At 49.2% G+C, this 14,835-nt stretch overlaps 2 protein-coding genes across 2 annotated transcripts in view; one reads left to right on the forward strand and one right to left on the reverse strand.

Moving 5' to 3' along the window:
• Positions 1–336: 336 nt before the first annotated feature.
• On the forward strand, positions 337–1,965 carry MRPL35 (mitochondrial ribosomal protein L35). Its single transcript, XM_086464838.1, has 4 exons — positions 337–370; positions 494–683; positions 1,241–1,385; positions 1,602–1,965. The coding sequence occupies exons 1-4, from the start codon at positions 337–339 to the stop codon at positions 1,788–1,790; spliced, it is 558 nt and encodes a 185-aa protein (XP_086320964.1). The 3' UTR covers positions 1,791–1,965.
• An 830-nt stretch (positions 1,966–2,795) lies between these two features.
• The window catches only part of REEP1 (receptor accessory protein 1), a 69,449-nt gene continuing 57,409 nt past the window's right edge, over positions 2,796–14,835 (reverse strand). Inside the window, 2 exon segments of the mRNA XM_086463702.1 lie at positions 2,796–6,716; positions 9,012–9,151. Coding sequence (XP_086319828.1) covers positions 6,645–6,716; positions 9,012–9,151 — 212 coding nt within the window. The 3' untranslated portion in view covers positions 2,796–6,644.

A 14,835-nucleotide genomic window follows, 5' to 3' on the forward strand; every position in this document is an offset into this window, starting at 1 on the left:
CTTCCAGCGGAAAGTGACAGGCAGCGCGTCCAACCAGAGGGGAAGGAATAGGCCGTATGCAAATGTCATATCCTGCCGCCGCCGGCTGTGTGTCCCTAACGCGGGGCAGCCCCCGTGGCGCATGCGCGGGAGAGGGGCACCCAGCCACCCCGCAGGGGAGCCCGCGGTGGGGCCGTGCGGGACCCTCCGGGGCGCGGGGCCGTTGTCACCGGTCCCGCGGTAGGGGGCGAGGCGGGCCCGAGCCGCGGGGCCGCTTGTAGCGAGGACAGGGCGGTCAAGAGCTTCCCCGGGCCGCAGCGTGACCTTCACCGGCCGCCGTAGCCGGAGCGCTGAGACATGGCGGCGGCGGCGGCGCGCGGGGCTGTGGCGGGTCGGTGGCGCGCGGGCGGCTGAGGGGAGGCGGGCGGCCATGTCGGGTCGGGGGAGGCCGCCCGTGAAATGGCGGCGCGGGGCGGTACGGCGGGGCCTCTGCTGAGGGTCTGCCTTTCCGCAGGGATCTTGGGGCGCTGGGCGCCGTGGGCCGCCCGCTGCCCCGCCGCGGGGCGAGCGCTCTCCGGCTTCTCCGCCCGCTGCTGCGCCGGGCAGGGGCGGGCACCGGCACCGGCGGCGGCGGCCCCGCTGTGGAAACCGCGGCTGCTCTGGGGGAACGTGCCCGGGGGAGGCGCCCCCTCGGTCCTCAGCAGGTACGGTCTGCGCCGCTCTTGCTGAACGGAAGCTGGAAGGGGGGTTGTCCGAACCGCTTTGTCCGAGAAACTTCCCGGAGCGCTTTTGATTCCAGCTAAGGGGTCTGTGCTTTAGCCCTGAGTCCCCCCACTGCTGTTGAGCGTAACGCTTGAAGCGGGATGGGAAATGGAATGGGCTTTGCAGACCTGGGAATTACAGAGGGCCTTGTTAAAATCGGCACTGTTTCACTTGCTGATGATTCCTGTTCTGGGAGTAATGTCTGAGTGCCAGTAACAGCCGAATGTTCGCTCTTGAGTGTGTAACCGCTTGTAGTAGAAGGGAAAAGCTGTCCTGTGTGGAATAATAACTTCTTAGAGATGAGTTTCAGCCCGTTAGCGTTCGGATGTGCACGCTCGTTAAGGGGCGTGCTGTAATGTTAGATGCGTTCTTGTTAACCTTCAAACGAGTCTCAGCCCCTTCTGATTCCTCTTTACATGAAAAAGCCAGTGATTGGTTTTCGAAAAAGATGTTTCATTCCTGATCTATTTTTTTCCCTGGTTTTGGGGGTGTTTTTTAGTGTCACATCTCTACTTCCAACTATACTTCACCAGCCAGCGAGGACTCTCACTTACTGTAGCTTACGGAAGGGGAAAAGGAAAACGGTGAAAGCTGTCGTCGAGAGGTTTCTTCGGCTGCACAATGGCCTTTGGGTTAGGAGGAAGGTAGGACTTTTGGGGAACATAAGCGTGTTCTTTACAGTCACGGCGGGTAACTGTTTTCCCTCCGTTAGGGGGCAGCAGCGTATGGAAGTTAAAAAACTCTGTAGCGAGACTCCTGACTGTGGGGAATCGTCCTGGTTTGCTTATCACTATTACTGTATGTGAGTATGTGCAGCGACCCGCTTGGTTTAAACCCTTTTGTGTATTTCCTTCTGACAGGCTGGTTATAAGAAGAGGCTGTGGAAGAAGTCAGCCGCCCAGAGGAAGCGCTTGAGAGAGCTGACGTTGTGCACTAGGACGCAGTGTAAACTCCTTGATAAAATGACCACTTCTTTCTGGAAAAGAAGAAACTGGTACGTTGATGATCCCTACCAGAAGTATCACGATCGCACGAATCTTCGCGTGTAGAAATCTTGGTTTCGTTTGTGCACCTCTCCAGGAAGGAGGTGGTGGTACATGTGGTGTGGTCTTCACTTCAGAACATAAACCTGTAATCCCTGGTCCATTTCTAAATAAACATGTGCATATCATCTGATCAGAACTATGGGTATCAATGCCCAAAATAAAGGAATATTCAGGATTATGTTGAGCTGCAGTTTTGTGTTTTCCTTGGCTGAAGTCAAGCTGGTCACCTACATGTCTGCTGGTTTCCTGTGATTGTGCATAACATACATACATGGATGCATACAGCCTAAACATCACTAGGAGTGAACAATTCCACGTATTTCATCTTATTTTTTTCAAAAGAAACTGTTTAAATAACCCAAGGGTATATTTTGCTGTGCCCGTCCTTACTGGGAGCTCGCTGAAGGGAGTCTCCGTGGGGAAGGGGAGGAAGGACACCACGGCCCGTTTCAGTAGCGCTGCCTGTCATGGCACCAGATAAACTGTTGCCGTGTCTCCATGCTAGAGGGCAGAGGAAAGAAAACAGTGTTTCGGGGCTACACGCAGTTTTTAGAACAGATTTAAGAATGTATTAGCAACCAAATTTCATGGCAAGACTCGCATTTTGTATCCTATGTAGGTTTTTGGGTAGCATATTATATTTTTGGGGGCCTACGCTACGTCCCTCAGCACTCAATTCTGAGGGTTCTCTTCCTTATTCTGCCTTTAAGCCGAATTGTACCTCACACCATGTCCCCCTGATCACACGCGTACACGGAGCAAAACCACGGATTTATGACGGGGTCCCTCTGGAGCGGGCGATGCAGCCGGTCTCGGCAGTTTTCCCTGCGGAGCCGAGACTCCAGCACGCGTACGAAAAGCGGTCGCTCCTAGCAGAAGCGTTGGCACCTTCACTACGAATTGCCACCACCGAGCAGGGGGTCCCTGGTTCTCGGCTCCAGAGCCACCCGTACAGCCAGAGCTGCTTGGCTGTACAGGCCGTAGCGCTTCAATGAATGCACTAGGTACTCAGGGTGTTCAGTAGCTGTATTTTTTTCTCCAGTTCATCATACAGAAAGAAGTTCTGAAGGACATGCAGCACTTCGTGAATACATCTATATACAGTCAGCCAGAATTGAGATAAAAATAATACAGCAATCAAAGAAATTATTCTGGCCTGCCAGATACATTGAACAGACTGAAGTTGTTTTCTTTTTTGTTTTTATCTTTTTTTTTTTTTTAAAGAAAAGGTTAAGACTTTATTCAAGATGTCTATCAAGCAGTATAACAAAACCAGCAGAACATCAACCTTTGGAATACTGTTGTAATGGCCAGCCTTGCGAGGCATTAAGTGTACCATTTCATCACAGATCTTTTCTACCGATCGCAGGAAAAGAAATCACATGAAGTGCACAATGACGATCCCTAAAGAGTCGGCTAAATGCAAATCCCAACGTAGTGTTCTCTGCTATTTCAAATACGGTGCTAGATGCATACAGGTACCCGAAACGAACGGCAAAAAAAAAAAAAGGAGACTGTGATTAACGAGCATTCGGTCACAAGCACACAAGGGTTTCGTCACCACGTGAGAACACTTCAGAGAGCAGTCAGAGGCAGCAGGTTGTTTACAGGAGGCTCAGGAGCATCGTTATCTCCCCAAGCAGCTTTCTCCCTCTTCACAGGCATAAATAACCCGATTCTCCGTCCATTCTGTGCTGGGATTGCACTTACACAACGGAGATGAGCCCGGATTAGCGCCGAGGTGACAGTGACACACGTGAAGCCCGTCCTGGCTGTACTTGATGTGATCCTGATTCGGCTCTTGGCGGCGGCTGTCGCCGCGCTGACGCTGGCCCCTGTGACAAGCAGGGAAGCGCGGAGCAACTGCACGGAGCTGCCCCACGCGTACGCGCCTCGTCACCGAGGTGCGTTTTCGGCAAAGGGGGGAGGGAATTCACAGGCCCGTTTTCCAGGGGCCGTCTTCAGCGGCAGCTTCCGTCCCCTCAGCCTCAGCTCTACCCGCTCGAAACAACGCGGGTGTCACTGGAGCCCTGTGCGGGGTAAAGGCTGCATTTCCTAGGGCTGGCCTGTCCCCTGCAGGGTTACGCTCTCCAGGCCGTCTCTGAGAAGCCAGGAGCTGCCTGCCTGCCTTACAGGCCAGCTGCCCCAACAGCCCCAAAACCGGGCTTTTCTCACTTAAACCAGATACGTTGCTATTTTAAACCACCGGCTGACGGATCGCTTGCTTTGGGGAGGAGTAACCCGCCAGCGGTTGGCCGGCCTTGCACCCCAAGAGCCGGAGCTGGGAGGAAGCTGAGCGTCGCTCCCCACCAACCCACGCCCGAGAAACCACCATCGCGGCGTCCTGCGAGCCCCGGTTGCCAGGAGGGGTCAGCATCAGCGCGGGAAGGCGACTCGTTGAACCGGGCTGGTTCCTCGGCAGAGGCTCGGGAGAAAAACTGGAACAAAACGTTTCGTGTCCAGCGTTTATTCCGATGGAACGCCGGTAGGCAAAGAGGGAAAAGAGAGACTTGGGGCAACACCTGTAAACAACCTGTGCGTGGAAGATGAGGAGTCAGGAGCAAATGACTGTTCTCTCCGGCACACGGAACACTACAGCACGACGTGCACGTGGTTAGGCAGTCACGTTTCTCGTCTGTCTATACACAAATATACAGCTCCCTTGATAAATTAATGCATTTTTGCCAGAGATATGAAAAGGTTTATTTTTTTCTCATTTATACAGTGAACGTTTTGAGAGATATAAGGCAACTCCCTTGTCGACAATTTCACCTCAGCACTTAAGAAATGCTAAACAGTCAAGTTTACAGTAAAACAGCAGATTAGACGCACATTTAATAATTTCAGTGAGAATCAGTGTTAATACAGCATGTCTGAGAACAGAATTTGTCAGATGTTATGTAGCTCTATGTTGCTGGGTTTTTTTGGCATAATTGAGTGCAAACTTGTCAGCTTCTTTTTTATCTTACGGCAGCCCACTGCATAGCAGGGAACCATAGCTTGCTTGCTACAGGATTTGCTTTTCTGCTACCACTGCCGGCAGTTTTTCTGTTTCTTTTTAATGTTTGCCAAAAGAAATCAAATAAACTCTAAAGCTGCTTAAAAATAAAACACACAAGCTTAGCTCCTCAAAGCTTTTGCTGAGTATCTTCCAAGGACTGACTCGTCTGTAACTGGTATTTAGACAGGTTTGTTGGTGTTTTCAATTTACTTTCTGAAGACTTTTTGCCCTTCTTACCCATTGCAAAATACGATTGGATTAGCACATGTGAAGGAAATAAAATTCTCAGGTAGTGAGGCCAAGTGCGGTGGCAGACACAGGAAACACCTGCTTGCTTTTCCCACTTCCTAGCCGGGTCAGATCAACATTTGTGCGTGCGCATGATTTATTTCTCTCTTCCCCACGTATGTGGGAAGCTCTGGGGGAAACCTCAGGGATCTGTCAGACAGGGACAGCTGGGATATCGACGCATGCCCGGCAGGGAAAAGGTTTCAAAGGCCACTTCAGATTTATCTCTGAGCCCGATACACTCCAGCCGGTCGTTGGCACCCTGGACTGCTGCACCTGAACTAGACTAACAGTACTGTTACCATCGAGCCCGTGTACTGACCCGTGAGTGATGGCACGTTCTACGTAATGCTAAAGGTTTTTCTAGTCTATGTGACAGGTCCAAGAGCAAACACAAAGGGCCACGTAATTAACTTGTGTGTGAATCTCACATGCTCAACACTTACAAGAGACACCAACTTGAAGCACAAATACACAAACCCTACCACGTCTTCCTCTTCTTTTATATTTCTCACTTATATATGGATACAAATACACCACCCCACCTGGTTCTTGTGGTTCTAACCAAACTCCATGCTACAGGCGAAACTCCAAGCTTCAAGAAAGCAGCTCAGACCCAGCGCCCGGCTCTGCTCGTGCAAGTCGAACAGCAGCGCCTGCCCAGGAAAGCAGAGCGCTGGGACTGCCGCTGCTGCAGGCAGGGGAGAAAGGCGCCTTTTCCCCTGGAAGCGCGTCACTAAAGCGATTCTAACTTCGGTTGCTGCAGCGAGTACAAGCCTGGCCTGCTCACACTTCAAAACCGGCAGTAGAGCATTTGCCACAAGCGATACAATCTAGTTCTTCTAGCTGCCATAATTTTCTAAGCAATACTCTCCTGGCTCAGGCTGATCAAAATTAAGACTCCCCCCTTCGTTATATTGTTGAAACCATTTATTTTCTCTTGCACATCTCGTCCTCGGCAAGTGGTTCTGTCTCTATGGGGTTTAGCACAATGGTTTTCTCGGAGCACATGATGTACTTGCAGAAAGAGAAACAGAATGGCAGCTCAGCTTTCGCTAATGAATCTCGGACACTTTGCACGCAGTACTCTGACATTTGTTACATCATTTACAGTCTTGAGGAGGAAGGGAGGGAAGAGAAATCCATGGCTTCTGCAAATCCACCTCATTAATGATAAAGCCATAAATAAATACACTGTTAATGTATCATCATGAGTAACTGATTATTGTTGTTTCCGCTGTGCATTCACAGAGCGAGAGCTATGCAGACACAAATGAGAGCTGTAAATGTACAGCCTGACGGGACTGGCGTGAGCGGGTGCACACTCTGCAAACGAAAGGAGGACTCTTCACCCGCAGGTGTCTGCCAGACTGTCCTACCCACGTCACGGACAAAGGCGAGAAGCGTGTAACAGAAGGATACAGAGAGAGGAGAGAGAAAGGCCATGTCTACAAGGCTGTACATCAAAGCACATCCATCCCACTGCTGTTTCCGACACGATTAACAAGTAGCTCTTTAAGGCAGAAGAGAGACATTCTGTGGATCTTGGTGCTATTGGCTCATTGCACTCACATTGTTTCAGTGGCAGAGGACGAGGTACTTTTCTTCCTGAAGCGAGGTCTAAGGGTCCTAGGCGGTGCCTGCGGAAAAGCAAGAGAAAACTTCAGCGGCAGAACAGGAAACACCTTTTCTTTCCTTAAAACTCAGCCACCTTTGTGGCACCTCTGTGGCAATGACCCCATTCCAGGCATGAAGTAGTGGAGAAGCAGATCTTGGCCCTGAAGACCCGCTGAAGACTAACTCCTTTAAGAAACCTGTTGCAGTCCTTTACCCAGGTTACACCAACACCTTCCCCTCCCGCTCTGGGTTAGAGGTGTGGCTAAAGATGGCTAATACCATAACAGAGAAAGGAGCCAGGACAAGTTCACAGCGCCATTTACAGCAGCCCACGGATCAAGGGAGCAAACTGGTGGCAGAAAGCCAGCTCCGGTGTCTCCCAGCCCACCCTGCACTGTCCAACCCAGCCGCAGCCCCTCTGAGGGTACAGCTCCCTGGGGCACTGCTAAGCTGAAGGGGTCCCCAAGGTGAAACACAGCGGGACTGTAATTCCCACGAGGCAGAACTCTTTTCAAAGATCAGCCTCTTGCTTGGGAGACGGGCCAGACACCATCCGTGGAAATTATTTTAGAAACCAACTACTGCAGTTCTGCCTTGCAGTCAGCCGATGCAGAGAGCTTTAAAAAGGAGCCCTGAACACCCAGGAGCAGCCAGACCAACTCCATGAAATTAGTTTTCTGTGACTGACCCCGTTCTCCAGACTGAGACAGAAATTAGTAAGACCAGTGAAAAAATAAGCAATAACAAAAAAAAAACCCTAATCTGCAGTGCATGCTTCTCTCAGAAGAGCTTTGGCATGGCATTGTGTCTTGTGAGCTTCAGAAAAAGAAATAGCTACCAGATGTTGCGGAGGAGCACAAATTCTCAGTGTGGAGGCTTGTCACAGCATCATGTAACACTGCAAGGCTTGGGAAGCTCTTCTACTCCATTTACGTAAATGCCCAAAGCCTTATTTTCCTTAACAGCATCAACCTATTTACCTGTACAGATCTGACAGGATCTTACTATTCCTAAGGGAGGACTTTGTCATTTCTATTTTATAGGACTTTCCAACACACGATCACGCTGTGTTTCCACATTCCAGCGATGCAGCAAGGTATAAATATCCGTATAGATGAGGAACTGCAGCGTGGTGAGGTTTTGTTTAGGCTCCATCTAAATCTCCATCTCTTCTGGCTTGCCCATAAACCACAGAGATGGGATTAATCCAACCCCATCTTCCAAGCCTGAAATCTTACCCCAAGTCCCCACTGTGAAACCCCCAAAGCACAACAGGCCTGGATGGGGTGGCTGCAGCCAGAAAGGCACAGCTGGAGGGGAAGAGTTGAGGAAGAAAGCTGCTGTGCATGGCAGTCAGGGATCCCGCACCATACCAGACTCCATAGCTGCTGGGTCAGAGTCCCTGTCTGCAAACCAGGAGCCCTGGGACACAGTTGGGTAACTAGAGCAGCACCTCCTGCAGCTTGGGAGAAGGCTGCTCTTTGGGAAGCCAGAGAGCTCTTAAAGCAAAGCAGCCATCAACTGCACAGTAAAGACCCCTAAATCAGGAATTAATAGCCCTGCCTCCTTTGGGAGGCCACTAGACAGCTCTGAGAGTAGCCAGAGAGGCTGCATCTTTCCACGGTAAGAACAGAGCATCCCAGCTTTTGGTGAGAGCCCCCAGAGGCAGGACAACCTGCCAGAAGGACATACAACTTTTAACCAAACCACACCGCTCCCACTCCCTCACACTGAGCCGAGGGGAGGGTGGAACAAACACGGGTCCCCCATGGTAGAGATCTCTCAGCCTGGGTCTGAGAGCTGCTGGCTGTGGCTCCATCTCCCCTGCCCACATCTGGAAGAAGTCTTTGCCTACAGCATCTTCCATGGAGGTTTTGTTTCCTCCACAACAAAATGTTGCTAAAATAGCTTTTGGTAAACCACAGCGGGAGATCTGCATCTCCTTTAGTTCTTTTGTTTCCACGAAGCGACTCAAAGCATACTTGTTCATACAGTGCCCGATGAAAAACCTATCGAAGTCACGAAGGAAGAACTGCCGCTGGTTTCGGCGAGGTTTGGCTAGGTGTGACCTCAAGCGAGGGACTGGGCTCTGAACGGTGAGCGCTCTGGCTGTGGGTGCTGGCTGTCCTCACTGGAACTATCCTGCCTTGGGGCGCATAAAAAATGCAGAAAACTGAGCAAACCCATAGCAAGACCCACCCTTGGAAGACCAGAAATGTGTTGTTTGGACAAAGTGTTTTTAGACCAAAGAGAGATGTTCATCCAGTTGAAGATCCAAGGAACGCCATAGAAGAGGAGCCTTGACAATGTGGAAGTACCTCAAGGGGTTGATCCTTCTTTTTGGGCCTTTTGTTCATGGATGGACAATCCAATGAATCGTTCTCTTCATCATCTGAGAACACAGAGCCTTTTGTTTCCCAGTTTGCCTCAGGTGGCTTTTCATACTTATTGTCCACACCTATTTAACACGGCCATTTACAGTCTAGATGTGAAGACAAAGGATGAGGAAATCAGTGACGGTTGGATTCACACTCTGCCAAATGCCACCTCACTGCAAAGCCATGCATCTTCCAGGGATTAATAAACAGAAGGTTCACACATCACACTCTACTAACAGCAGCTGTGGGGTTAGAAATCAAAAGGCTCTTGGTTATGAAGCCATTATAAGCTCTACTTGGATTATTTTATGTAGAATTCAGACTAAATTCACAGCCTCTAGAGGTTGACGCTCAGGGATAAAAGAGCCCTTGAATCGCCGATTCCATCCATAGTTCCTGCATCTACTGCCTCCACGAGTGTCCTCTAGAAGACACCAAATGAGTGTTGAAGCCCTCTGGACAGCATGGAGAGAGCTGCCTGGAGTGCAGAAATACGGAGCACAGCAGCACTAACAGACTTGAAGCTGAGAAAGCTCAAGCCAAGCGCCCAGTCTGAGATCCACAGAAGTTAATGAAAAGCTTCACCACCATTGGAATGGACCCTCGGCAAGTGGGCGTGCTGCTGCAAGAGCAGAGCGGGGAAAAGCCTCTCTCCTGTCGCTCGGGAGCATTGGTGCCACTGAGGGATCTGAAGGCAAACCATGGCCCCATGACTACAGACCAGTAACACCTGCTTGGTGGTTCTTATCTTGTAACTTACAGCACGATCTTTGTGGGACTGGTCGTGTTGCGTGACACAATCCACGTGCTGCCTTAAGTCCAGACAGCGAAGCACGACGGTATTTTTAATGGACAGTCCAAAGCGAGAGGCACTGAAGAGGGCACCCACCGTGATCAAGCTTTCTCCATCTCCACAGACAGTTTATCAGCAGGGCTGGAGCTTTCTCTGTTTAACTGATAGTCAGGCTTTTTTTTTTTTTATTCGAAACATGTCAGGAGTGGAAGTGTTTGCTGTTTAGATGGCATTAATCACACTTACTGGCTCTATACTTAAGACTGTTGTATGAACGTACATAGAAATAATGCTCTGTGCTTCTTGTCTCAGTAAGACTCTGCTGGACCAATGACTAAAACCAAAGAGGATTCTTAAACATCTAAGACTTATTAATCCATTTAGATTCTTAAAGGACAAAAGAACTGAATTCTCCAACAGCTCCTTCAGTTGGGTAACAGAGAGATGAAGGGGAAGTGATTTGGCTACAGCAACACCATGAGGCACGAGCAGGTCACCGGGGCTCTCTCCAGTGCCAAATTAAAGCCGGCAGCTAAATGCTCTCAGCCGCTGTGTTCAGGCCACAGGATGTGTCTCTGCTCGAGAGCGGTGCACACCATCCTCTGGCCACTGACCCTGTGTTTCTACTCCTTTATCACCATTTGCATGGGCAGGCTGGAAGACACCACCGCAGGTTTCCAGGAAGAGCTGGAAGTTGACTTTTTTCCCAGCTGTACTGAAAATGCTGCTAGTCACGTTGCAGAGAGACCTGGGATAATGCTGAATTGGGTTTTTTCTATATATGACTGTAGTGTTAAGACTACACTGTGGGGAGAATGAAATGCCCTCTTAGACCAGATAGCGAAACAGGACAGGAACATTTTATTTTAATTACTGTTTTACCCTTCCACTTGGGAAGTGAGCTACACAGCAGGAGCCCAGCTTAGCCCATCTTCGATGTGGAAGCTGGTCCTTGGTGCCTCTCCAAACCAACAAACAATGGAGTCAAGTTTGCTTTAAATGCTGCTTGTTCAGCAAAGCCTGAACCGAGCATACCCAAAGCTGCAGCCTGGAGGCCAAGTATGGCCCCCAACACCAATCCATACGACTGCTCCCAGCTGCCCTCTTCCCCAGAGGTCCCTCAGACGCGGACTGCAGACTCAACTTCAGGCAGTTTGTTTCCAGATAGTAGAACTGGGTCAGGAGACTGCTTTCAGCTGCCTCGCTGAGGTTTGCACAGCGGCCCAACAACGCACCTCCAGCCGTGCGCCGCTGCGAAGAGACAAGGGCTTTCCCCAGGGAACAGAGGACAGAACAGGACAGGACAGAGGGGTGCTGGAGAATCAGAATTAGACCCTTCAGTGACCAGAGCACAGAGACGCTGGCTGCTGAAGCTGAGACGGTACAGGATCAGGCAAACATGCCCTGCTCCCTGGCTCCTACAGCCAGCCGCTCCGCTGCAAATGAGACAGAAGGAACTGTCAGCCCCGATAACGCTCCCATGAATCCCATGTTTTTCCAGCGTATGTTGCTTTCTCTGTTATTGTTCTCTCTCTTGAACTGGCTGTTGGGCAAAAAAGATACCCAGGCAGCTCTGCCACCTGCACCATCTGTCTCCACAGCAGGCACAGCAGAGGCACAGCCTCCTCCGCTCTCCCCATCAGCCTGAGTATCACATCCATGTCCTGGAGCTGCTTCCATGAAGATCAAGAGGAGAGCTCAGCCTCCAAGCTGGCACATACTGCTTTGACCCCCACAGCAGAGAGGTGTGTAAAGTCCAGTGGAAGTTGGGCTGATGCCCTCTTCTCCCCTGCTCCATCTCATTGTGAATGAGGCACTGAAAACCAGCTAAATGGGAACCAGTTTTGATTCAGCCTCGCTGAACTGGGAAAGGGACTAAGTGGGTCTTTCCACCACATTTCTGACCACTGACAAGAGCAGATCTTGAATACACAGGGTCCTTTCTTGAAGACTCGGAGCAAGAAGGGAGGACTCCCTGCCCATCCTGCCCTGGGAAGGACATCTGTATTTTGGGCAATCCCAACCTCGTACTGATCTAGGGCACCAGGCTTTGTCCCACAGATGTGGAAGGATTACGCTGTTGTGGGACTGGAGGCAACTCATCTCCGAAGGGCGGCTGCTGTGTGAGCGCCAACTCTGAAGTTGGTTTGGGTTTTTTTGTGAATAGGGTGATGACAGGATAAAACCTAATTTTCCTACACCAAGAGAATGAGTCATCTGCAGGAGAAAATGTAAAGCAGGGGATTAACCAGAATAATAAACACAGATGTGAGGAATTGGTGAGACAGGAGAGGGAGGCTTAAAGTGAATGGATGGGCTCTGGGACAGGTTTGTTTCTGGAGAAGGTAAAGACTGAGGAGCAAAAGATGTTGTCAGGGCTGGCACATGCTTCTCGAGGACAGTGCTTTGCCTCGAGTGACCTCCTGTGTGTTTCTAAGAGCAATCTTTAGGATATGGTGCTGAGGGGCCTCAGACCACTATCAGATGTCCCCAGAGTGGCAGAGCCAGCAGTGTGTGCTGCTCCAGGGAAGCAGCTGACAGCCCCTGGGACCGTGTCACAGCCAGGAGGTGGCTGTGTAAAAGCATGGATCATATATATCAGATGACTCTCCTGGCGCTCTCGTCTTTGGGAGACTCCCACTCCCCATCTCAAAGCGGGCTTAGTGTCTCCACTTCTTACATTTATGGCTCCACACCTTTGTGCAGAGGGGCAGAATTGCTGCAGAAATGAGAAATCCACTGGTGTGCCAGGGCTAAAGCTGCTGCTTCCCTCTTGCAAATGTCTTTTCAGTATCCAGACCAGATTATACTCCTCCCTTCACTAAAGCAAGACAGAATCTGACTGTAAACAGTCTAAGGAGAGGGACCCCTTAATTCCAGTTCCTATTATCCTTACCTAATTCCTTCAAAGGGAGCTGATACAACCAACACATTGTGTGGGAAGCCCTGAAGCTGGGCATATTCCAAGTTAAAGTAGACAGGGTTTGGATCTAAGCTAGTAAATGCACCACAGGGAACAACTCCGTGCGGGCAAGGGCATGTAGGGCCAGACTGTTGTCATCTTTAGTCTCTGTATTTCTACATGGGCTAAAAAATCTCACTTGTAAAACTCTTTCTATAGCAACAAATGGGATTCAGTAACGTTCTGTTTTTTTCAGCAATCGCTTGGATTCAGGCTCTGGTCTATGCTGTTGTGTAAATCTGGAGTAACTCCTATGGATTTTCATGAGTGCAACAGAGGTCAGGACCTGGCCCACTCTAAATACGGATGAGCAAATGACTTTGATCTAGATCCTCTGAAAAATTCGGACGCTTGAATACAGTTACAGTGGGAATCAGGTACCCCAGTACCTTTGAGAGAAGCTGGACCCCATTTATTTTGCTGGGCACAATACTTCTTCCTCCCATCACTGTAATTCCTCAGCAGCAATGGGGAAAACCACGGTCACAGACTACACGAGCCAGGAACAAGGTATTGTATTATTGCAATGGAAGACAAAGACACTCCAAAGCTAAGCCTTTCCAGGGGATAATTCATATAAAGAGGTTTGCACACCACTTAATAAGAGCAAGAGAACAGATATTTATTATACGATGGCGATCAGCTTCTTTTCCCTGCAACAAAGATAAATTTGCCATCATTTCCAAAAGACATTGACCCAAGCCATGTACTTCCCCAACAGTTTTCATTGCCAAACCAGTAAGTTAGGAGCAGCCAACTTCACCAGCACACACTGCCCAGGATCCACAAAACAGAGGCAGACATCCTTTCCAAAGCTGAAGTCAGGTGCAACCAAAGCAAACAAGTCTAACCACATCAACAAAGTCACCCGTTAATGAAAACACATCCCACAAATGATTAAGTTGTTAAGTGCTAGTCTATTCCAAACACCTCAGAAGAAAACTCATGCAATCTGTAACACTTACATCAGAGTCCCATAATATTTACATAGAGAAAAGGAAAGAATAAACTGTTAGGGGAAAACATTTGGGTGTGGAGGGGGAAGGAACATTGTTTCAGAGCACAGAAATCTTCATATTTGCTTTCATAATATCTGTGGTTCAGCTGGAGTTTATTAAACAACAATTACTGTTTTAACTTTCTGTTGGTAAAAAGGCAAATGTACTTAAAGAAGGTTCACTGATCTTCTATGGAAACTTTTCCTTCCCTGAAATAACCAAAATAAGTATGAAAGTAATTTAGAACACCCAGAGAAACTCCCAAATTGGCATTCAGAGGTACTATTGCAAAGCGATGCAAATCATCCCTGTAAAAATTTGATTCAACATTTAGTAAAGGGAAATTTTAAGGAACAAAATGCCTAGAGCAATGGAAAGTTGTCGTTTGTTCTTTAAGCTCAATGAGAGAAAGGTTAAAAAAAAAAACAAACAGCACAAGAGCTGGAAGCAAAACTGGCTAGGAACAAAAATGAAACCACCTACACTGTTTAATTGAATTACTTCAGAGATAAATGAACAGCCCCCTTGATGCAAAGTCAATTTGCTTTTTAAGAGTACTTTCCACTGTAATAATCTCATGTGCAATGTGTAGCATACCATAAAGAAGGGGTTGGTTACATCTAACATACCAATAAGGTGATTTGTTTAAAACACTATTAAGTGAACATCCCACTAGGGTCCTCGCTGAGCTGTGCTGCTGATTGCATGTGATCTGTCACCTTGTCTTCAGGGTGACAATCACGTGTGGGAAGAGATCCAACACTATTTGATAGGAAAAACCCCCAGGACTGGCTTTATGCTGCAATACCTTGAGCACAACCGAGCGAAGGTGTTGGCTAGGCTGACCGTCAGTCGGTGCTGAGCTGCAGTTTTAAGGCGTACATCACTGCATCAGCCACCGCTACAGAGCGCAGCCCCGCGGTGCACACTCAAAACCCAGTCCCATTCAGCACTAATGTCCCTGCACATTTCTTACATTGCCTAAGGCTCCTCGTCAGCAGTTTAGTATTA

This window comes from Leptosomus discolor, chromosome 4 (genome assembly GCF_034619465.1).
Source record: "Leptosomus discolor isolate bLepDis1 chromosome 4, bLepDis1.hap2, whole genome shotgun sequence".
NCBI lineage: Eukaryota > Metazoa > Chordata > Aves > Leptosomiformes > Leptosomidae > Leptosomus > Leptosomus discolor.